Source organism: Periplaneta americana, chromosome 12, assembly GCF_040183065.1.
Source record: "Periplaneta americana isolate PAMFEO1 chromosome 12, P.americana_PAMFEO1_priV1, whole genome shotgun sequence".
Classification (NCBI taxonomy): domain Eukaryota; kingdom Metazoa; phylum Arthropoda; class Insecta; order Blattodea; family Blattidae; genus Periplaneta; species Periplaneta americana.
The window spans coordinates 82,721,629-82,747,973 of record NC_091128.1 but is presented as its reverse complement, the minus strand read 5'-3'; the positions used below and the strand labels follow the sequence as shown (position 1 = coordinate 82,747,973).

The 26,345-nt window shown below is 35.1% G+C and overlaps 1 protein-coding gene across 6 annotated transcripts; it reads right to left on the bottom strand.

The window, feature by feature from the left end:
* On the bottom strand, positions 1-20,531 carry LOC138710616 (uncharacterized). 6 transcript variants are annotated; one of them, XM_069841623.1, is made up of 5 exons: positions 20,496-20,525; positions 20,013-20,115; positions 7,508-7,575; positions 7,298-7,420; positions 1-2,043 (listed from the first exon to the last, which is right to left on the bottom strand). In XM_069841623.1, exon 5 carries the CDS (start codon positions 2,022-2,024, stop codon positions 942-944), a length of 1,083 nt encoding a protein of 360 aa, XP_069697724.1. In that variant the 5' UTR covers positions 2,025-2,043; positions 7,298-7,420; positions 7,508-7,575; positions 20,013-20,115; positions 20,496-20,525; the 3' UTR covers positions 1-941. The 6 variants fall into 6 exon arrangements, with proteins under 6 accessions (XP_069697724.1, XP_069697725.1, XP_069697728.1 ...); XM_069841624.1 differs by having other exon boundaries at positions 20,409-20,504; XM_069841627.1 differs by lacking the exon at positions 7,298-7,420 and having other exon boundaries at positions 20,496-20,531.
* Positions 20,532-26,345: the final 5,814 nt, after the last annotated feature.

The window sequence follows — 26,345 nt, the reverse complement described above, 5'->3', positions numbered from 1 at the left end:
TAAAGAAAAATGTATATTTATTAAATATGAATTGTTCAAATTTATATATCTACATTTCTTATTTCAATGGTTAGTACATGGTTCATCATCTAATTAAATATACATTTAAACCATGACTTCAGGAACTAAAATTTCAGGGCACATGAAACAATGACAAAGCACTTCACAATTCAGTCAACTTTCAATTTTTACAGAAAGGTAAGTTGGTAACAAACTGTAATTTATGGAATTCAGAAATTAATTTCCAGTACTGTCTCACTAATTTCCATTATTCCAGTGATGTAAGATTACAAAAGTTTATGACCAATTAGTGATACAAAAATTAACGCCTGTATTGTTTACTACTACTATGAATATCTAACAAAAATTAAATAAAAAGCCAACCTCTGTATCCTTTATATATTACTTGTTTGGGTGACTAGGCTGCGAAGATACTTCGGAGTTTCTGTTATTAATGTTATCTAGTTTCTTTTGGCCTTAATAATTGGAAATTGACTGCATTTAGATTACAGACATCCACACACACATTTCTAAAATTTTTGTGTATACACACATGCACGCACACATACACACATTTTGCAAGTCCGCCTTGTCAAAGACAAAGTTATTAAAATATATTAGATGGAGTACACATAATCAGTATTTTTTTTTCTTTAAGAGTGTGTGTGTGTATATATATATATATATATATATACAGTACAAGATAGGAATGTAGAACACAAACCCATCAGATACAATATATTTGAATTCAGGCCAATGCAGACAAATGGAACAGTTAACATCAATTAGGCAATCACAAACTACTCTCTGGTCTATTCCATTCAATTCAACATTCATCACTGATAGTGATTTGTAATACATTTTAACTGCTGACTCCATTTGGTCATAATATATATGGTACTACAGTTAATTAAATGCTCTGTTTTATATGGCATCATAGTTCAGCCATACTCTATACCACTAAGAGTACTCAATCCTTTCTTTTGAATAGCCACTGCCACAGCCTTATCAAGAAAGTCTGTATGCTCGAAAGATGCATTGCTTCTCTCTTCCAATTCATCCCCAAAATTCATGTCACTGTTAAACATTGAGTTGTCATCATTTCCGACAATTCCTACATCGACTGACTTTGAATCCAATTCTTCTCCCAAACTGTTCCTTGAAGTGAAAGTAGCATTTGCTTCCATATCTTTTTCATGTTGATTGTCACATAGGTCTTCAGTGTTAGCCCATTTTGGATTGAACTGACTCCTATTTGCTCTCATAGGACATACTTCATGAGTAACTGTGTTATTAAGAACATCTCGTGGTGACTGCTCATACCAACGTCTCATGTGATCATCACTTAAGCCATTCTGTAAACCTACAGAATCCAAAGAGAAATTACATACACAAGAGTCTGTAACTGCTACAGAATTAAGATTTTGATTCCCACCCCTCATGTCAGCCACTGCTCTCTGCAATCCATGACTATGAATTGCCATCATAACAGCTGCATCTTCTAGATGTTCATCATTTCTCCGAATTTCTGACATATCGAAGTTTTCCATCAAATCATCTGCATCTACAGCCAAGGGAATAAAGCCCATATCTTCAAGAACTCTGTTAATAGTGTTATCAACAAAACATCTTGCCACTTGCCTAGCTTGCCATTTCTGTAGCTGCAATGGATTGAGATCTTCAGATTCCACTGGTGAAACAACTGCTGAAACCATTGGAGAAGGCAAACATGCTATTTCCGGTTTCTGAACATCATTATTTGTAGAATCTGCACTTCCTCCATCACTGCCAGGTTTTCCAGACTCGCAATGTGACATTTCTATTGGATGAAGTGTGTATCCATCTTTGGTTTCATCTGCTAGATAGAGTTTTGCTCCATCTTCATGCTCTGGCTTCTTCAGATGGTACTTTCCTTTAATTTGCCACAGATATCGAGCTTTCTTCAGTGGTCTATCACTAGAATCATCTGATCTACAAGTTTTTGCTGATGTTTCACCTTCTTCATCACTCGTCCTGCCCATCATGAACTTACAGCTTGTGTGTCTGAAATAAATACATAAAAAGTACTTATAATTTTCTACAGTTTACGTAAGATATCCACAAAATATCTGACTCTTCAAAAGATACAAGTTATGCTGCTGGCACAATGCCAGTAGTACACAGATATGTAGTCTATTAGAAGGAAAAATTAATAAGAAAAGAAAGAGGAGGGAATGGAGAAAAGCAAAGAAATAGCAGAAAAAGAAGATGAATTAAAGTGTGTGAACTTACACAGTGCCAGCAGCACACAGATATGTAGTCTATTAGAAGGAAAAATTAATAAGAAAAGAAGGGAAGAGGAGGGAATGGAGGAAAGCAAAGAAATAGCAGAAAAAGAAGATGAATTAAAGTGTGTGAACTTACACAGTGCCAGCAGCACACAGATATGTAGTCTATTAGAAGGAAAAATTAATAAGAAAAGAAGGGAAGAGGAGGGAATGGAGGAAAGCAAAGAAATAGCAGAAAAAGAAGATGAATTAAAGTGTGTGAACTTACACAGTGCCAGCAGCACACAGATATGTAGTCTATTAGAAGGAAAAATTAATAAGAAAAGAAGGGAAGAGGAGGGAATGGAAAAAAGCAAAGAAATAGCAGAAAAAGGAAATGAATTCAAGTGTGTGAATATACACAAACACGCCAGATGCATAAACAAATTATCCTTTTGTGTAAGAAAATTACTTTATTACTACAAAGTGTAATAATCACGATTGTTCGATAATCTGTAAAAGATCTTAACATAATTGGTCTAATTATTACATAAGAGAGTATATGTTCTTCTGAAAGATAACTTTTTGTCTAAGATTAAATTTGGCTTATCATATATACACAAGTAAACAATTTTATTGTTGGTATGTACTTTTTATGTATAGTTCTGAACTTACAAATGAATTTTAAGGAACATGCAGGTTCATTGTTGCCCTCACATAAGCCCGCCATCGGTCCCTGTCCTGTGCAAGATTAATCCAGTCTCTATCATCATATCCCACCTTCCTCAAATCCATTTTAATATTATCCTCCCATCTACGTCTTGGCCTCCCCAAAGGTCTCTTTCCCTCCGGCCTTCCAACTAACACTCTATATGCATTTCTGGGTTTGCCCATAAGTGCTACATGTCCTGCCCATCTCAAACATCTGGATTCAATGTTCCTAATGATGTCAAGTGAAGAAAACAATGCGTGCAGTTCTGCATTGTACAACTTTCTCCATTCTCCTGTAACTTCATCCCTCTTAGCCCCAAATATTTGTATTGTTATGAACACCTACATAAAAGGCACATTAAATAAGACAAGTTAGCAAAACTGAAAATAAATAGGAATAAAGTGTGGAGAAGGACATTAACATAACTATACCACAATCAATCAGTATATATAGTCACGAAGCTCAATACATTGGGAATATGCATCCATAGGAAGTTGCTAACCACTAGGATTGCTACTATCATCTCATCACAGACCCCTTCCCTAGCAGACGACAAAATGTATTGTACTTTCGTTGTCGTGTTCTTTTGGAAAAATTAACACCTTCCTTCCATTATTTAAATATTAAATACGTAAGGTTTATTTATTATTTTCATGAAGTACATAGTATGTTTTATAAACTCACCTTGCTGGATCTTTCGGAAGGATAACTATGGCCTCTTTTCTTACAATTTATAGCACTATAAACGTCTCCTCCTTGTCCTCCAGTTATTGTATTTTAGCCATTAACATTTATTACAACCGATAACGAACATTTCACAGTTTACACAAATTTTCCTTTTCTTCACAGCAATGCAAAGTATGGCGCAGGCAAAATGCCTTCTCAATCTCGACCAGGCTATAATGTATGGCTTTTCTATTTCAGTATATGGAGCTCAGTGAAATATTATAACTTTATTGCGTATCACTGCTAAGTTTTATTTAGTATAATGTGTCCATAAGTTCCATTTATTTCTTGCTGCATAATATGTTGCAGAAATAATTACAAAACTGTGTTATTTTAATGTGAAGAGAGTTTTACATGTTAACATAACCTATTCGCATCAACATTTTAAGTTTTGTATGGAAGCTATTTTGAGGTTTAATAAAGTAGAATTTATATTGTGATTTTAATTTAGCACATCCACCTACCTTAATTGTAGATAGAAAATTTACCATACCACTCCTATGAAATTATACCTGTTTTTTTTTTTTAAAGATGGGACATGATAGTAGCAATGCGATTGAAAAGGTAACAATGGTTGAGTTGCCAAACTTACAGTTCCCACGTGGTGAGTGCTTAATAGCTCTCTTGGTGACATTTATTGTGCACACAATGTTAGCATTGATACGTTTCGTCTTTGATTGTCAATTAATGTTTTAACGTCGGCCATCTAACGTCAATTTCAAGCTTCCATTAGCTGACAGTGTGGTAGTCCATATTACAGTGACTCTATGATATGCATAAATAATCACTTAGTGATTTAAGACGGCACTCATTCTATTGCATCCTGACCACTTAGTCATTCGCAATGAGTGCACCTCTGCACATAGTGTGTTAGACATTGTGCCACTGTCACACATCTGTGACACAGTGCATGAGGGTTGGCCACTAAAGGGAAACTAAGAGGTGAAACAAACTGAGAGGATTCAATCGGACATTGGAACTGGAATCCGTGTGGCTTAGTGGATAAGCATCAGCACATAGAGCTGAAAACCCAGATTCGAGTTCCGGTGCCGGAGAGAATTTTTCTCCACTCCACCCATCCTTCACTTTCATCATAGTTATGTTGAGTATGCCTACGTTTACCAAGCCAACGTATTTTTGTATATTACCTGAAAAGATGGAGGCTGGTGGAAGCTGGGTGAAGACACAGCTTGAAAATAGTAAGCATGAGCGAGAAAACTATGTCATCATGGCTGCAACTTGCCACTAAGAGCTAAGAAGTTCATTGTTCTTCAGTAGGAGACTGAGCTGTGAAGTTTATGTGCGTATTTTAGGAGGATAAGAGAAGATCGAAATTCTAACTGGGACAAAATATACGTGACAGGTGATGGACAGTCTGTTCAATCAGCAGTCATGGATCATAACAAGATCAATGATCAGATATGTATAGACAACAGAGAATTTGCTGAATTTCAAAATAAGCATTTCATGCTGGAGGAAGCGAGACAGAACCAGGATATGCTCAGATCGAGAATACATAAGAAGACAACATATGTGAAGAAATCAGATAAGCGCGGCTTAAGCACCGCAAGTGCAATGAAGTTTAGTGACATGAGTAAAAATTCAAGTGATTCGGGAAGTGATTTAATTAGCTTAGTGGGAAGGAAGGTCAGTGCCGAGAGGAGAAGTGAAAGTGTTTCTGTGAATGCAAGGGCTGAACTAAAATTATGTTTTATTTAACGACGCTTGCAACTGCAGAGGTTATATCAGCATCACCGGATGTGCCAGAATTTTGTCCCGCAGGAGTTCTTTTACATGCCAGTAAATCTACTGACATGAGCCTGTCGCATTTAAGCACACTTAAATGCCATCGACCTGGCCCAGGATCGATTTTTTTATTTTAGTAGGTTATTTTACGACGCTTTATCAACATCTAAGGTTATTTAGCGTCTGAATGAGATTAAGGTGATAATGCCGGTGAAATGAGTCCGGGGTCCAACACCGAAAGTTACCCAGCATTTGCTCATATTGGGTTGAGGGAAAACCCCGGAAAAAACCTCAACCAGGTAACTTGCCCTGACCGGGAATCGAACCTGGGCCACCTGGTTTCGCAGCCAGACACGCTGACCGTTACTCCACAGATGTGGACCACCCAGGATCGAACCTGCAACCTTGGGCATAGAAGGCCAGCGCTATACCAACTCGCCAACCAGGTCGACACAAGGGCTGAAATGGGGAGAAGTGAAGAGAAGATGACAGAAGTGGGTGAAGTGAAAGTGTCTGGTTCAGTGATGATTGAGGATATAGTAAGTAGATTAGATAATACATTTGAGAAGTTAAGTAGGAAGATAAGTAGGAAATGTAAATAGGCGAGGAGGATGGTGGCAGAGGCTAGCCAGGATAGTGAAGCACAGCATGTAGAAAATGTAATACACTTATGAAATAGACATAATGATCCGACTGGATAGTGACATAGTAAGGATTAGCAACAAGTATTATTAGAAACAGAGTGTGTTCGATATAAGTGAACTGGAAATCAAGAAAGAAGTTGTAAAAGTGTCAATTTTGAATTATCTAAATTAAGTCATTAGGTTTTAAAGGTGGGAATACTGATCTCTGTAGATGGGAACAAAAGTAAGAGATTAAAGTGAATAGTGAATGAGTGTAAGGGAAAGAGGAGGATACAATAATGAGGGATTGTAAGTAAGAGCTATTTAAATTAGAAGAGTCTCAACAAAAGGTATATCTGTAATGAATGTAATTGTGACACCGGATACAAAATTGTGAGGTCCACATTACATGGATGTAAATGTCGATAGCAAATATATATCATCATATCATGTGGGTGTTTTAACCTTTCTCACATTGTGCTTGTTACAACATGGCGAAAGCAGCAAAAAGTCTGTCAAAACTCTGGAGTAAAAAATGAAAATAAAACAGTTGGATAGGATTCCTCTAGATACACGTTTCATTCAAGTTAGTAAAAAAATAAGAGGTTAAGTAGAAAATATTGACTCAGAAGTGTCATCAGTAACAACAGCAGAAAAAAGGCACTGAAAAGTTGAATGCCAATGTGCCACTGCAAAAAAAAGTATGTGACAGAATTATGTGAGAAATTTGCCTGAAATACATTTTTTATCACTTAGAAGAATAAAGGCTTTTCTTCGTAATACAATGTCAGAGCAATGACTTAGTGCACTTGCAATTCTGTCAACTGAGGAGAGTATGGTTGCCAACTTTGAGAGATTCAACTCGAGAGTGATTGTTAATTTTGCAGCAGAAAGCAATGACATAGGCTATGGATTTCATTTTTCGACATTAAGCGAGTATTACTATATTTACAATGCCTTCTGCATATCTGTTTGCTTGCTTTTTACTGCTTTTGTTGGTTATTTAAGAAATAGTGCAGCTCAATCTGATTTCTTGCACGAATCGCCAGTGGTAAAGATATCACATGTTAATCCTCAACTAATCCTGCTAAAGATCAGTACAAAGGTACAAGTGACTTGACTGAAAGAATATGCTACTACTTACTCAGAAATTTCTCTCCAGCTATAGTAAATCAATGTATTTACAGCTGTTATGCGATGTTTGATACTCAATATTTGAGCACATTGCTTACATTACCACTTACCGTGATGCTACTGTGGATGTACTTTAATCTCATTTTCTGTTTAATGAAAAATAATCTTTGATCTTAAAATTTTGCGAGGACTCTCGAGGCTTGGAACTTGGACAGTCATTCTGATGCATCTTTCTAGAAATATATGACAAGAAGAAAATAGAAATGAGAGTGTAAAATATTTGTATTTAACACAATTCTTCATAATTATAATATATTTACCTAGCTGTGCTCAGGCATTTCCTTCAATCTTTTGTAGTAACTGAGTGATTATCGACCATTTGAGGATACTATAAAATAAAATATACTATCAGTTACGTTAAACAGAATATAAACTAAATATGGTAATTTCTTGTAATGGATTAAATTATTAGGTAAAAATCTATTATTAGGATGACTTGAGCAGTAGTTTCTGCAAGAAAACATCCTACTGCAGTGGTTATGGGTGACGAGGAAGTTTAAAATATTTTTAACAGATGGCTCTGTATGCAAACAATCATTTTTTCATTCCCCTACCCTTCTCTCTTTCAGTCTTTTACTAACCACAATCTGTCAAACATCACAATAAAGATCATTAACACAACTATAGTACAGTAGAGCTTTCATTATCAACATTAATTCATTCCACAAAACTACGATGATAAACTATTAATTAATAGCGACAGTTTGTTCTGAAAACAAAACATAATGACATACATATATCTTACTTGTAGGTTACAATTTATAATTGTTGGGGGGGGGGGGGGAATGTAATGCAAGAAATATTATCCCTTTATTGTAACAGTGCATTAATTTAATAAAAATTTAGTAAACCCATTACAATTATTATAGGACTTCAACAGAAAAGCTTTAATTCGCATGATGTACTTCGTTTCCACAATGGGATGTATTCTCCTACAGTTTTACAAATATACAGTAATGCCTCCATCACATGGAAGTAGCCTACCATCAAGAAAAGTTTTACTTCCAGGATGGTCATTCCACTGCAACAAACTTTACATTCTTACATGTATTTGAACACTTGAAATTTTTCTGCAGTCAGCTATAGACAAGAGCAACGCTTTGGAACATATCTGGTAATAGAGGATAGTGTGAAGATTATATAGTACTAAAAATAGCTATAATATTGTGATGGTGCATGTGCGTGGATTTATAATTTGAAAAAATATAACAAACATTACATCAAAGGACATGGATTCTAAAGTTGTGAAAGACTGTTGTGATTCTCTGTTCTTACAACATTTTATGTCAGATAAAAAAAAAAAAGCTTCAACCTAGGAGAATTACAGAAAACTTAGAATAACAAACATTACAGAGTCAGAATTGAACACTTTGTAAAGAACATCTTAGTGATAATTTGTAAAAAAAAAAGATCATTTTTGAAAGTGCAATAGCTTTCTTACTCAACTTGCACAGTAAAATATGTGTTGTAAATAAATTTTCCCCTAACTTCCTTACATTTAGGCAATGTGCTTAAAACCAAGACTGGGGATATTTCATCTATATTGTCATTTGTTGGGTACACAAAGTAAGTGTTCTTTCCTTTTCTTCTCACGAACTGTACATTACACATATTACTCACACAATTGAGGAGGATTATATGTTCAACATAATATTGGCCAGTTTGTAGGTAATGAACCAATACGTAGTCACCAACTGATAGTTCTGAAAATTTTGAATTTGTGGCATGATCAACGAATGAGTAGATTTTGTAGGACTGCTTGTTTCTTTCTGCATTTCTTCCATTTTATTTTGCAGCAATTGAGCCACTTTTATCAGCAGGGACATAAAAATAATGTATATTGTAAATGTTAGATTTTGTGATGTCATAAAATTACTCAGCATTTGCACGGTAGCATTTTCTTGTAGAACTTGCTTCATACACTGCACTTAAGGGTAGCTCCAACACCATCGTGTGGGCCCTTACCACAGTAAGACTCATTGTAGTTCCATTCAACATTACATCCTAGAATTTTGGAAAATGTGCACAAGTATGATATCGCCTTTCGGGTTTTAAAATATTGTGCAGCACCATCAGTCCACAGATAAACTGAAGTTACAGGAGACTGCTTTAATGTAGACAAGTAGTTTACTAGGATTTCATTGGGAGCAGCAACTTCAGCAGTGCCATGGCTCTGTGTATCACTAATGACTGCTAAACATATTGTTGTAACATCACCAGTAGAAGATTTTCGGAAATAGCAAACTGCAGTATAGATTGTAGTTGATGTTTCAGCTGATTTGTATGTCCAGTGTGCTGCCATAACTTCATTCTGAAATTTTTCTACATAGTTCTCAGTAAAATCTGTTAGAAGAATCAGCTGTCCTGGTTGTAGTGATGATTTTTTATTCTGCTCTTCCTTCCATTGTCTTCTTTTATTGTATATGTGATTAGATAGATGAGTTAGCTGATTCTTGAAAGAAGTGGAGAATTCATTTATAGACATATCTTTTTGAATCAGATGTTCACCTTCCCATTGCTTGGTGTAAACTTCATCACAGTCATCATCAATTTTTGTAATCAGTGTGAATTCAATATCTCCACATTCTTGGCAACTTCTTTTCACACAGTTCTTATTTTCAGTTTGACAAACTGTTTCTTTTAGAAGCTTGTGGATGGTTTTTGGTTTTTCAATTGTTTTCCAGGGCGCTTCTTAAATCATTAACTGCATATTTTCACAGTAAGGACAGCAGCATACTATCTGATCCTTATCAGAGGCCAATCCGACATGTTTCGGTCGCATTTCACAAAATTTTTATAGACCAATGTTTACATTTGGATTCTGCTCTTGAAAAAGTGCGTACACTTCATGCAAATGATACATAAGGAGCCTTTTTTGCATATATTCTTTCTTTCCATCCTCACATACTATCATACATTTCTTTTTTTCTAGGAAGTTGGCAGGAAACATCGTCACATTCATAAAAATCCTTCACCATTTGCATAGTATCTGCAGTAACGACAATGTAGAAGATGTGGAATGTTTTGCTGGCTGTACTAATAGATTAAATGATTCAGCAAGCTTTCTTAGTACGGCTGTTTGTTTTTGAGGGCACCTTGGAAGGTTTCTCTGTGTTCCTTTTATAGCCTTTCCAAAAGAATTTGCACTCTTATAAGGAGGACTTCTGGAAGAACTGTCTTTCGAAATACATCTTGCTTTTTGTCTTCTACAATATTCTTGTACTCATTTCCTAGTAGCTTCTCTTTCTGAAGACTTTTCTGATTTTGATTTTGGCTTTTTTCTTTTTTTTTTATTTTATTTTAGTAGGTTATTTTACAATGCTTTATCAACATCTTAGGTTATTTAGCATCTGAATGAGATGAAGGTGATAATGCCGGTGAAATGAGTCCAGGGTCTAACACAGAAAGGTACCCAGCATTTGTTCATATTGGGTTGAGGAAAACCCCCGGAAAATAACCTCAACCAGGTAATTTTCCCCGACCGGGAATCGAACCCGGGCCATCTGGTTTCGCGGCCAGACGCGCTAACCGTTACTCCACAGATGTGGCCATAAAGTAATTTAAATATGCGCTCCTACATATATTACTTATATGTCTAAAATGTAGGTAGTGGGCCACTGACGATACAATGAGGAGAGTTTGACCGGCACTGTGGATCATGTCCCGGCATAGCTCAGTTGGAAAGAGTGCTCAGTGCGCAGAGCTGATAGGTCCCGGGTTCGATTCCCGGTGCCAATGCGATTTTTTCCTCAAAATTAATAGGTATCTACATGTTGACTACCAACACAAAATAGTAGTCGTGATTATTCAATGAGGATGGCGAGACCTCAAATATGAATATATGTATTTATCAATGTTAACAGTATTCAATAAAACTGAACTGTTAAATATGGCCATAAAGTCATTTAAATATGCGCTCCTCATATATGACTTATATGTCTACAATGCAGGTAGTGGGCCATTGACGAAACAATGAGGAGAGTTTGGCCAGCACTGTGGATCATGTCCCAGCATAGCTCAGTTGGAAAGAGCGCTCAGCGCGCAGACTGAGAGGTCCCAGGTTCGATTCCCGGTGCTGGTACGAATTTTTCTCAAAATTAATATATACCTATGTATAAAGTCTGTCGAAAGAAAGAATAAATGATGTAAACCGGAGCCACCTACATACAAAGCTGGAGTCTTGAATCGACAACACTGTAAAGACCTGTCAAAGTGATTATACTAAAGCATGTGTTTATGTTAATGCCGATTTTCAATGTAAACGAATTTTATAACACAAGCGTGTGTCGACAAAATTATGTTCATGGTCTTAGCAAACCTTCATTGTTTATTAAGTGTAAACTATGTGCGTAATGGAGATAAAAACAAGACAATAAGTGGAAATAAAATTACTGTGGTCTTTAGAAATTTCTTAAGGTTAATGATGACAAAGTGATTGACAATTCTTCTAGACACTATTAAATATTTTATAAACTACATTTTTATAGTCTTACTTGTGGTTTGTGGTCTAGGAGAAATGATATTCTAGCCAAGTTGTAGGATCTAGCCTGTTACACACAAACACAGAGATATATATATATATCAATAAAGTTACTCAGCTGATTTTCAAGGTGATGGTTCTTTATAAACACCTATTTTGTCATTCCACCAAAAGTATTGCAGTTCTGTTGAAGACTGAAATGTTTTATTATGTCAGGACCATATTCTGCACTTTGTAGATGTTGATTTTCAAGGTTTGTTCAATTTTTTTTTTTTTTATAATTAGTTATAAAAATGTTTCTGTCCACTCCCCATGTACAGGATTTAAAGTTCACTGAGTTTAGCTAACTGGCACACACAGAGTGAGTCAGCCAGGGTTAGACTGACATCAGCGGAAAGTTGTATGTGTAGTAACTGCTGTGCCAACACAGTGATCAGACCTCTTGCTCGCATATGTTTCGTGTTTAGTTATGTAAACACATTCACACAGTGAGGATACAGCTATACACCGTACATTTAGTGCAGCAGTGTGTCCATTATGAAATATAGCCTTGAACAATGAGTGTTTATTTACGACAACTTTGTGAAACACGAATCTTGGAGAACAGTTGTAACAAACTTCGTCAGTCATTCCCTGATTCGCCAGAGCCTTCTAAACCAATGATTTACAATTTAGTGAAGAAATTTCGTACAACTGGATCAGTACTGGATAAGAAATGAACATGTGTGAAGCGTATTCTCACTGAGGAGATGTTAGATTAAATTGGCCACTGACTAGAGAGAAGTCCTACGATATCATCCCGCCGTGTAGCTCAGCAGGTAGGGGTGTCACTGTCTTCAGTGATAAGAGGTACAAAACAATTAAAATTAAAACCTTCCAAAATTCGTGTAGTTCAGAGTTTAACGGAATCCGATTATAGAGCAGACTTAGATTTTGCATGTGGTTCCAACAGTCAGTGTATGATGGACTACTTGACCCAACTTTAATTTTTTGTGTGATGAAGCATAGTTCCACCTCAGTGGTTATGTGAACACCCAAAATAATCATTACTGGGACAGTGAAAATCCACACAGTTTTCATGAACAACTGCTACATGACATAAATTTGAGCCATTTTGGAGAACAAACTTCAGCGAGTTGCTGGACGTCTTCAGAAGACGTCATTTCGAACATGAATCATGAATTCGGTAAGTGCCTACATCATTACACAATACTAACCACAAAAGTGTGGAATGAATCCTCCGCATATGGTAGTCATTACGTATGAATCAACTGCCTTGAATGTGGTTAGGAGTCTAGCCCTGGCTGGTTCACCCTGTACTTAATAGATAGGCCTATATTTGTTAAATGTATATTTCTGCACTTTTTCATAGACCTTTATACTTGGCCTAACTATTTACAAATTTACACTCTCATACTTTGTTATATGTCAATACATTCCTCTGTTTATATTTTATTACAAAGTTTACATTCTTAACTTGTTTTTTGTGCTTATATTTATTTAAAAGCTTATTTGAAAAATTTGACAACAAATAATTCAGGAGAACAGTACTGTTATGGTGATTGCCTGTGCTCAACCAAAACTGACTTCCTAGGCATCTGAAATATTTATAGAAAAGCACGATAGATAATCACTTAAGATATTAAAATACAGGCCTGTAGCATATCCTACATCTTTCACGTTACAGGTGAAACACCATAAAGTGGCAAAACTTAGCTTATTTTGCTGACTAGAAATTGGTTAATTGATTGGAACATCATCAGAATACCTCTAAAGTACATTTTTATTGTGTTACTGAATTATTTATTTTTCATACAAGGAACATCTTTTTATGTATTTATTTACCCTTGTACCATCAATAAAAAAAAAATATGTATGCTTTTAATTATTTTAAGTGGCAAAATCTTCATATAAAAGTAGGGCCTACTTACGTGGTACTCTGAAACTCAAAAACCATTTCGGATTCTATAATAAATTACATACATCAATACTCTGTCTGAATCTTGATTATAATTCACTTACTTTTATATAAATTAATATCGAAAATGTACATGTGACAACAAACCCAAAACACAAATTGCCAACACTGCTTTCAAACCTCATGCTCTATTTTGTCTCAGTCTTCGCCTCCGCTTAGCATTGACAAAGGTACAAATTCTCCGGCTTGTAACCACAGTCTAGTATATACTGTCACGAAGCTTGAGTTGTTGAGGGTACTAGGAACAATAGACTGAGCAGGTACTATTTTGTATTGTCGGTAATGAGGTGATAGTAACAATCCTAGCAGTTAGCATCTATCTATGGATACATATTTACTACGTATTGAGCTTCGTGACTGTAAATATTAGACTATGTTGTAACTGTAGGTGGCTTTGTGTAAACACATGCACGTGGTCTTGAGATATATTATCTGAATTGGCAATGATTCTTTTGTTTGTTGCCATGTGAACAGATTTATTGGTGTTCTATGGTTTACATCACTTTATTCTTTCATTGAATAATATCCTTTTTACTTCAAGTCTCAGATGTTTATTTTATGACACCAAATACCATGTTTTATTAGCATTGTTATATAATGCTTCTGTATGCCACTATAACCATTAAAACGAATTCAATCAGTATGTATTAGTATTAGAAGAGTATCAAGGTGATTCGCGTTTATTACCTATCTCTAATCACAAAGTTAAACCCACACCACAAATAAGGCCTCTTTCACTTATAAATAGACCGTGGATTTATATGCATTAAAAAGTGTCAAAATATGAACATGCAACTATACATTAAAAACCTTAGAAATACTCCTCTAAATAAGCACTAAATATTTTAAAATGAGCTGACTAAGGAATGCTTTAATACTTCTTTAATGAGACATTCAGATAACTTCTAGCTAACTATAGTTTTACTTTCAAAATATTCTGACAACAAATATAAAATAATTTCACCTGAGTTAATTCAATTGCTTTTGCCATAGTTTTGACATTTTTAGCGCGGGCTTTTGGTGGATTATCAGCATTTTTCATATTCATAAACCAGTGTTAGCGTTAGGATATGATTTGAATTCTGTACTAGTAACCAGTGGATAGCCGGGGCTAGCTTAGTACGCTCGTAGAGCGTGCAGCGAAATGTCTATGAATACCACCCTAAGGGATTTTTTTTTCTTTTTTGAACTAACACCTTCTTTCAGTTAATACAAGACTGTGTGCTCAAAATGCTCATTCAGCATCACAGGCTGTAACTGGGGAAAACTTGAAGAAGGACTCTTGTAAAGATTTTCAGTACTCAGCTTAGAGTTACTCTGCCCCTCCAACACAGATGCCACTTTCTGCAAATGACTTAAGACCACTATTTTTTCGGCACAATGTAATCGATATTTCAGGAAATTTCTCCCTGCCCCTTTCAGGGTCTCTTCTGCATCTTCAACTATCGCCAAGGATTTAAGGAGAGGTTGACCCCTAATCTCCAGTTTTTAATGGCCTTATGCACGAACGAGTAGTATGCTAGAAGGAATTCCAGGCAAATCAGCGCCCTGCCCTCTATAGCTATTTGCTGGAACTTAAGAGCCGGTTGTTTGTATTAGTCTGTTTCTGAACTGTGAATAAGCTGTTTTTCTTTTTCTTGGGGGCTGACTCAATCCAAGTGCATAAACAAACACACATTGCAACGTTTGTCCATCTCCATGAGTCACGAATTTCTTTAATATGGTTATGACAATTACCACACTTATTTCAAGAAAATTTTTTCATCTTAAAAATATGTGGAAACCAAGAAAAAATGACAAAATAGCCAATTTATATAAGCAATATTAAATTAAAATATGCATTTTCATGAAAACTATTGAAATATACACAATATGCAAAAAAAATGGTCTTATTTGCTTATTATTTGTTCAAAATGCAAAGATACAGGCCTGTGAGTAGTTCAATATGACATATCAATGAAAACATGTATTTTCATGCAACTCCTTGGTCTACTTATAATGTAACGACTAACAAGTAAGTAGTAGGTAATTATAAACATGATGATGTAATTTGATGAAGATTTAATAAATTAAAATACGAACACTGTCAGTTTGTACAGTGATAGAGAAGATGTGAAGTAATTGGTTAAAGAAAAGTTAAGCTAAATATGACAAAAATGGTTTAGTAAACTAAGTTGTAAGTTCTCTAAAAATAGTTTTAACTCTTTGCAATATTTATGTGAAAAGAGAGGGAGGCAGAAAGGTGGGTACTAGGCAACAAGGCAACATAAGGCACACTGGCTCCATCCCCCACTAGCGCCATCCTTATATTGCTTTTTTAATTATGGTTTTAAAAACACTGCCAAATATTAATTTAGTTGATTTCTTTACAAGTGGCATTGCACATGTACTGTAGTCCACCGCTGTGGAGTAATTGTTAGCCTACCTGACCATGAAATTAACAGGCCTGGATTCAAATCCTGGTTGAAACAAGTCACCGGTTGAGGTTTTTCTCAGGGTTCTCCCTCAACCCAATAAGAGCAAATGGTGCGTAACTTTTGGCGCTGGACCCTGGACTCATTTCGCTGGCATTAGGCCTATCACCTTCATCTCACTCAGATGCAAGATAACCATTCATTCATTCATTCATACTGTTCTGACCAAGACAGGTCTTTCACTGCAAACCCAGCATTCTCCAGGCTTTCCTATTTTCTGCCTTCCTCTTAGTCTCCACATATGATCCATATATCCTAATGTCATCTTAGATACCATACCAGTTGATAAAATATCGTAAAATAACCAATTATTAAAAGAAAGAAAAAATGTACTGTACATGGTTGGTCCTTTTGCGCAACTTCCTTTCTAGGAAACGGTGCTAAACTAAGAATTCTGAAATAATTTTCAAAAACATTTTATAATTTCCATTATGCGCACATCCCAAAATTTAATTTTTAGCTATCTGTAAAGGGTAGCTACTGCTTTAACTATGATTACCACTTTCTTGTATGGATGGACTTTGCTTCTTTATCAAATTTCGCTCCAAGTTCCTCATGTATCATTTGCAGTACTTAATTCATCTGTTTTACTGCCATATTAGGTAACTTATGAATGGCAAAATTTTCACGTTGTGAGGCAATTTCCCGTGTTTCCAAAATGAAAATTCCAATGTCGGATAAAATGTTTCTTAAAGTAGCCTAAATAAGCAGTACAGCCAATACTACCAGTGCTGGGAGTTTATATATAAGTAAGACCTGAAAAGGAGTCGTAATTTAACAAATTTCCTACAACTAATAATGCTATGAGTACCGGTATATCACAAACTACGAAATAATGTAAACACACCAAAAACTGCATCAAGGTCACACCTCCTCCCTCTTTCGCGCGCGCGCACACACACACACACACACACACACACACACACACACACACACCCATGCCCACGAGGCCACATCCACACCCTTAAAAAGAGCCACATTTATATTTGTAAAGTTATTCCATCTCTCACTTTCATTTGATCATGAAATAACGAAACGCAAATCAGATGTCAGTCCAGTACTTATGTGGTATGGGAGAAAATCGAAGTTTCGATAAAACCATTTTTAAGATTCCGTAATTTCAGAAATGATATTTCGCTGCGATAACTACAGATGTAAAATGAAACTTTTATGTTGTAATTCTTTCTTAACTTTTAATAACATCTCCACATGAAGATTTCTCGGCAATCTCTCACTTCTACGAATTATGACTAATTTCTTTTCCAGATTTTAGCTATGCAAATGTTGACGGGAAAGCTTACAATAAACTATTTACAAAGGTATAAATAAGGCACAGTTCTGTTATCATTCATACGCTTTCTTTTTTTAGATCAATTGCCTACTCATAGGCGGAGTTATGTGGGGGCACTGCCCCCCCCCAAACTTGTCTGAACTTTTTTTTTATTAACATTAGAAAATATTGAATTCAAAAGATCTTTTTTGTTTTTTTATGATTAAGTTTCTGTGCTTAAATTGACGAATTAATGTCTTCAGATCATGTGTCTGGAATATATTTATTTTAAATTTTTGAATGTACAGTATAAGAATTGAAGACATTACAAAAACAACCCTTGTCAAAATTGCTTTTTTTCTGGAGAACAATAAAAATAAATAGAACACACACCAGCTGTTTCTGTACAACTGATGTTTATTCTTGTGGCTATTGCACCTGACATGGATCGTTTTTGGAGTCTATAAACATTTGAAATAGTAGCAAATGTGTCCGTAACTCAATTTCATTAAAATGACTAGGGCTGTTTTTGTAATAATGTCTTCAATTTCTATACCTTATTTGAGAAATGGAAGCACTGTAATGTTTCGGGCGTGCTTCCGAACAGGGGCAGCGGCATTTCCTCTAAGGTTAGAGCCCAGTTCAGGTGTGTGTATATTAATCGAAAATTAGGGGCTAGAAAATATTGAGAATAGGACGCATGTTTATATGACATTTTTTCCGATTAATACACACACACTTAAACTGGGCTCTAACCTTAGGGAAAATGCCGATACCCCTGTTCGGAAGCCTGCCTGAATAACATACTGCACAACAATGCAAAAAAAAATAGAAAAGTGATCCCAGTATAATGTGTAACGTTAAAGACGAGATTAAATAAAATAATTAGAGTTTAAATTTCGTATGATATCTTCAGGAAAGCTTAATATAAAAAAGTTTCTGTTAACACTGTTACTTCGTGTTATTGATGCATGCATGTGTTTCTGTACGACAGAGAAAAGGGCAATTATTTTAAATTATGCCCTATTATAATTTGTAGTAGATCTACAGTTCAAGCCCTATACAATTCGGTCCGAGACATTGCGAATATGGATGTAACACTGAAAGAAATGTGCCAACCCCCCCCCCCCCAAAATACCTTTATTAAATGATCATATTTCGATATACTCTACAGTACCACGATCAAGCTATAACAGGGGAAGGAGGTAAATGATGTCTCTCATAACCCCGTTATATGGGGATTCTATGGTTTTGCTTTGCCCCCCCCTCCCAAAGGAAACGGTTCTCTCTCTGCTTATGTGCCTACCTGGTAGTCACAATTAAATAAACACCACAGTCCCAAGTAAAGATATGAGCCTAAAAAAATAATATAGGCTACGATAGAATTTATTACAAACTCTTTGGCCATACGAAGGGATGAAGCTTGAATAGGAGGTAAGCACCATCGCAGCACACGAGGAAAGTCATGAAATCAATATTACTTGTCACAGACCTCGGGACTATGTGTCACAAACCTCGAGACTATTTGTCACAGATTTCGGGGCTACTCATTACACACCTCAGGGCTATGTCACAAACCTAGAAAGTCACCTCGGTCTGACCCTTAGTTAACCACTCATCACACACTCTCTAACCTTGTCACAAACCTCAGTATGTCCATATTACAGAGTGGTGCTTACCCGTATTCAAGTTTGGCCTACTGATATAAATTTTCTTACGTCTGGATATCACGATAACCAACAATAATACTGAGAGTTAATAGCTTTATTGCCATGAACTCAGCATTAGTTAACAACAACAATTTTTATATTTACGCCTACAGTACGTCACAAGTTCCAGGAATACCTGACGAGATCTTTATTTTATGTAAGCTATATGGTCAATGGATACTTAATAAAGACAATTAACTAACTTACATAAAGAAAATAGGCTATGTTACATGCTGACAATTTTATTATACGTTGCTATTTAAGAAAATTGTAGAGTTAATAAAACTTCATACCGGAAATGAGCTTGTACATAGGCCTACACAATAATAACAAACATTATTCAAAGATACCCCAATAAAATATTAGGGCTTAGCTTGGAGTAAGCTTGACACAGCCACTTGGCAAGGTCAATAACTAGATAAAATTCAAAAAAATATTGGATTCGTTTTCCATTACGTTCATGTACAAAAAGAAGGCGTAGACATGACTATGATATGTTCCTTAGTGCGCTTAAGTGTTCATAAAATGTTAATACTGATGACATGGGCGTCTACTTTACTGTGCAAATTTTGCATAATATAAATTACATCATTAACTTTATGAATATTGTTTTACTAAGTGAATAAATGAAATTCAGAAAAATACATGACTGGATACTAATTAAATACACGAATTAATACTAATTATGAACTAATAAAAGGTTTTAGAAGTGATATTTGGTAATTATATTACGTTAGAATATTACGTTCGGGTACGTTCGAACTTCTATTTAACAAAATACTAACTACTCGGAGTTATTTTTCCTTTAATTGAAGAAATAATACAGACACCCGAGAAGAAATTGTATTACCTACCTGCATCGATCGTTTCCTTTTCACATAATAGCCATAAGAACAGCATCTTTGACACATATATACAAGTCCTACTGCCTCAATCAGAATACTCCGAGAACTCCACCTACAAAATGCACAGACTCCTAGACGGAAACCACACCACAGACACAACATGGAAACAAAATGTACCTTGAAAGTTGAATTCTCCTATAATACCATTACATTTCCATGATATAAAAGGAAAGTTTCAATTATTATACAGAAAATAATTTTGTGATATGGTGATATTACGCGTAATTCACATCTACCCGAGCCAATCATCATACAGTTTTCTCACTGGATAAAATGCATTATTTAAATGTTATTATGAATATGCAAAACAACATAAATATCTCCATGCTTAATAAATGCTTGAACCTTTAGTTATTTCTCAAAATGTGTAGTTTCGAGTTAATTAATGATTAAAAGGACTCATAATAACACTGCTATAAAAATTCAATTTACTGCTTAAGACTGGACGTAGCCAACTCCCGAACACTTGTGTCATTATTGCCATTTACACAATCATAGCATTGTTACCAAATATCTTATTATAATAATACAGTCTTGTATATACAGTCACGAAGCTTGAGTTGTTGAGGGTACTAGGAACAATTGACTGTGGTACTTCGCATTGTCTGTAGAGATGGCCGATATTTTGTCACAGATAAACCTGTGACTGATGACGCGAAATATCTGTGACAAAATATCGCTATCGAAATCTGCTCCGTATTCAGTAGTCACCGTTCCAACGTCTGTGACTGATATTTTCTCCTCTACGTCGTGGGTTTGCGCATGCGCATGATACAATAACATCAATCGGGCGGTGGTATTTGTCTATGGTATTTGATTATTTTTTCGTGATATTTTGTTCAATATTATTTTTTTCAAAGTGATGATGTGTTGCAAAGTTATTAGCGGCATTATAATAATATAATCATGAATCTGACATTTTGTTTTCATATTTTAGTGTATATATTGTTTTATAAATATTTTATGTAGCCTATTCCCCCGAGAGCTTCACATTTTCATATTAAGCTTACTGTCAATTTATATTAATGTGTAAGTATTTTCCACTCAAGTAAAACCGAACGAGACAAAACTGGCTAATATGATGGGCAACTTATTTCGCTAAACTAACCTTGAGGTAGTTTCCTTCGTATTCCCCTTATACACCTTGCATATACGAATCTGTGACAGGTCAGGTTTGGTTGGTTTAAGCTTTTATTATGCCTAGACATATACGATCAACGACTAAACTAGCGTTGAGGTAGTTTCCTTCGTACTCCGCATATACACCTTGCATATACGAATCTGTGACAGGTTAGGTTTGGTTAGTTTAGGCTTTGTTATGCCTTGGATATACGATCAACTGCATTTCCACAAAAAAATCAAATTCAACGATTTTCACTTCCGAAATCACCTAAACTACCTCAGCGCTAGTTTAACCCGAGAAACTCTCTCCACAAAAAAAAAAAAATCCTTATATAGCCTATGCAACAATTTTCACATCCGAATTCGCCGAAACTACTTCAGCGCTAGTTTCACCATCTTATTATAAATTATATAATGATTACACGATTTAAATAATAATATCATTGGTTACCAATACTTTATCTTGTGTAAAATCCTGTCTGAACAACTGTTTTGTTTTGTAATTATTTTCCATTGATTTTCCGAATACTGATGTTTCGTTAATTTTTATTCTGACTCAATATTATAATGTTGATGCACGACTTAAAATAATTATTTATCCATTATATTATAAACAATAGAAAGGATCAATTTTTAAAACGATTAGGATAATCACATAACCTCAATTTCTCCATACCGAACTACATTAAAAATTATCAACTGATTCCATATCTAAAATCAACTACGATATAACCTCTTGGTATATGAGGTTAAATTTTTACATGTTTCTGTTGAGTTAGCTTAGTATTTATTTGTTTATGGTACATGTCAGAGTCTTCTTTAGTTACAAGCCGGGGCATGGGTAGGTTTGGCAACGCAGAGTGGAGGCGGGAGATTTTAGAGTGATATTGTGTTTGCTCATTGCTTTCGTTATACGTAACGCGTATTTTTTCAATATTACTTCATGCACAAAGGTAAGATCAAGATTCAGAGTAGTGATGTAAATTATTACGGGTTCGAAAATAGTGTTTTACTGCAGTCAGTTAGCTATACTTCAGAATACGACGTAAGTAGGCCACTTACATACAAAGGCTGCCACTTAAAATAATTACAAAACAAGTTTTTATTGATAGTACGAAGGTAAATAAATAAATAAAAAAGATATTCCTTGCACCGAAAATAATAAAATCAATAATGCAATAAAGACGTAAGTTCCTACGCGGTATTCTTAAGTTCCATTCAGTTAACAAATTTGTGGCTAGCAAATTGACAATGTTTTGCGACTTAATGGTGTTTCATCTGTGAAAGGTTTAGGATATATTTTAATATTATCTTCTGCGATTATCTATCGTGTTTTTCTACAAATATTTCAGATGCCTAGAAAGTGCTGTGTGCCTATGTGTCGTAGCAACTACAGTTATAATTAAAAAAAAATAAAAACATACTTGTTTTTTTATTGATGGTACAAGGGAAAATAAATAAATACTTAAAGAAATGTTACTTGTACCAAAAATAAATAAAATAATGACGTACTTTCGCAATACCCTATTCCAATCAATTAACCATTACGTGGCTAGTAAATTGACAATGTTTTGCCGCTTAATGTTGTTTCACCTCTGACGTGAAAGGTGTAGGATATCATATGCATTTTAATTTCATGTGATTATGTCGTGCTTTTCTATAAATATTTCAGATGTCCAGGAAGCCAGTTTTAGTTTGAACCTGGCCAGTCACCATAACAATACTGTTATCCTAAATTATTTGTTATAAACTTTTTAAAATATAATTTTAAATAAATATAACTACAGAAAACAAGCTAAGAATGTGAATTATGCAAATAGGCCTAAAATAAAATGTAAACAGAAGAAACTATTGACATTCCTATTATAATAAAAGTATGAGGATGTAAATACAGTTAAGCCAAGTAAAACAATCTATGAAAAAATGAAAACACGTCCCTTCAACATAATACATAACAAAACGCAACATTATCTATTAAGTACATGTATGTATCAATTAGCGTAAACTCAGTGGACTTTAAATCCTGTAAATACCATGTGGGCAGTGGCGTATACTGGTTAAAGGGTTTGGGCTACCGCTGACCCTATTATTACACAAAATATATCTAACAATTACTTTAATTTTAATTACTATGGTAAAAGTAATAATACAAAATTATTACATTATGTTATATTATAAACTTTTTCTTTTGTAATTTCCTTGGACTACCGCCGGTAGCCCGCAAAATACGCCCCTGCATGTGAGTGAATGTAGAGTATCCAACGCCCACTGAACGAATATTTCACTTTTATCACTACCAATGTTGCGCTATAATCGTATATGCAAGGTAGGCTATAACAAAAACCTAAATTAACCAAACCTAACCTGTCAAAGAAGCAACAAGTTATACTAAATATGTGTAAAATTGGCCTATGTCTCTATAGTGGGCGGGACATAAGTAACATTGACCAAACCAACAAAGTGATTATATGCATGTACAAATTATAGATAGTTCTGACGTATAGCAGCATTCTGAATCTTCAGCAAAACTGCAACATTTATGGGATCACAAAACAGCTGTTTACAATGAATTTGAAAACCAACGGCGTAACTTTATTGATATAGCAGGCGAGACCCAACAATTTGACTAGAATTCTGATACACACAAATCACAAATAAGAATATAAAAATGTGGCTATACAATATTTAATAGGATAGTCAATTACTTTGTCATCCATAACCGTAAAAATTCCCAAAGACTGCAACCATTTTATTTTAATTTATTGTCTTGTTTTTTTTTTATCACCAACACGCATTTAGTTTATAATACATCAACAATTAACGTTTGGTACGACCGCAATATTCGCATTGCACTGCTCTTCAATATTTCCTGTTAATTTTTATCGGTGTGACAAAATATCGGTGTAATGCTTGCATATTGTGCTTACTTATCGATATAAAATATCGGTGTGACAAAATCACAGATAAAAGTCACAAATATTTATTTGTCACAGTCGTCACAGATACTTGGAAATATCGTTTAAGCTCAACTCTAATTGTCTGTAATGAGGCGATAGTAGCGATCCTAGTGGTTAGCAACTACCTATGGATGCATATTCCCTACGTATTGATCTTCGTGACTCGTGGCTACTTCCGTCATCGACTTCTAGCAGAATGTGGTGCCCCAAGTGGCGAGATAACACCATGGATGAATATATAATTGGGCTGGTACAATTTTGGTACATTATAGACAAAAATTCTGTACAATCTGGTACAATTTTCAGAGAAATCTGGTACATTTTATTTTCAGCCAGTAGAACACTGATGGTGCGCCGAGTTCAATGTCATCTTCTTGCCGCCATTTTGAGCTTAAAATGTCCACCATCAGTTCAGTTCAGTTTATCTATGTAAAGATAATTAATTTTTTTGGTAAGCTTCCTATATTTTAATTCTAATACTGTTGTTCCCTTCTACGATACATATAACGAGATCAAATTTGCATAATTATAGGCTATTTAGTTACATAAGTTTAGTTTTTCATATCTAGACTTGCCAACCGTCCCGTTTTTCCGGAACAATCCCAATTTCGACCATTGCGTCCCGCGTCCCGAAATAATTTGCTCGTATCTCAAAATGTTCCGACTTCATGGCGTATTAGACATTTACAGCTATCCTATCAGATTGCTGGATTTAGTCTTGATTGGAAGATAATTCCGCACAGTCTCATACAGACATACTTAAGAAACGGAGAAATGACTCTAGTACGGATGTTCAAGGCAGAAATTTAGTTCTCGTTGATGTGTCAACAGAGTGACGGATGCAGTGATTATAATACACAAGTTAGGGCAGGTTTGATCACAGGATACTTACTGAATCATCTAGTCTCTGTGCTCATCTTATGCATTTTCACTTAGTTTGGCACCATTCCGTATTATGTCCACTTTTTACACTTGATGCGTCATTCATTGGTTTCGACAAAAAGGTGTAAAAAAAGAAAGATTTATACTATAAAAATGGAGGTATCGTGTGGTTAGCACGATGATCCCTCCAGCCGTTATAGCTGGTATTCGCAACCGGATTTCGCTACCTATCGTAGCTCCCCAAGTGCATCACGATGCTGGGTGGGCACCGATCCCATACACTGGCCGAAATTTCATGAGAATATTTCATCCCCCATGAAGACTCGAACCAGCGCACATTCCGTAACACGAGTCCTAGGTGGAATGCCTTAGACCACGACGTCACGGCGCGGGACTGGCTCTGGTGATAAATCACGTAAATGTCTCTGTATTTTCTGAGAAGAGTGGCTGAAATCTTTTGTGTAAGTAGGTTAGGTTAGTTCGGGTTATTTCAGATTACTTTAAGTTAGGTTAGTTCATATTAGGTTAGTAGCCTAATTACTTCCAAAGACGTTGTAGTTGATTACTTCAATAAGATGGTTCCTAGTTTCCATTTCTTTTGTAAGGGATTTATACCACTACTGTTTTTCAACTTGTCTTGTGGTTATTTTTGGCAAGTTTTGTAATTTTTTAAATATGAAATGACGCGGTTGTTAAAAAAAATATATATAGGCCTATATATACTGTTATAAGAGTACTACTGTTGAATATGTGGATTGATAGGTGGAAATAATTAGTACAATATAATTGTCTGTAAAACGTTTGTGTCCCTAATTTTTACTTACGAAAGTTGGCAAGCCTATACGTATCTCAATTCTTCTGATGTGCGTATAGAAACACACACACATACATACTATTTTTAGAGCCTGTTTTAATATTACAGAACATAATTTATGTGGCTAAATGTGTTTAAATATACAAAGTCTACTCATAAAAATGAGTAGGTAAATCATTTAAATGACTTTGGCAGTAAAGGCATGGACAGATTAACGGGCAGAATTACGAAATCCACTTATTCGTATTTAGTGATTATGACATTAAGCATATTAATATTATAATTACTATTGTTATTATTATTATTATTATTATTATTATTATTATTATCATTATTATTATCATCATCACCATCATCATTTACTAGTAATGTTATATTTTATAGCTGTAATGAGTATAATGTGACTACTAATAACATCATAGTGACTTAAATTTTGGAACGCTACACAGTATTGCGCTGCGAATAAAAATACTGTTGTCAATAGAGCGAAGAAACGTCAAAAATAAC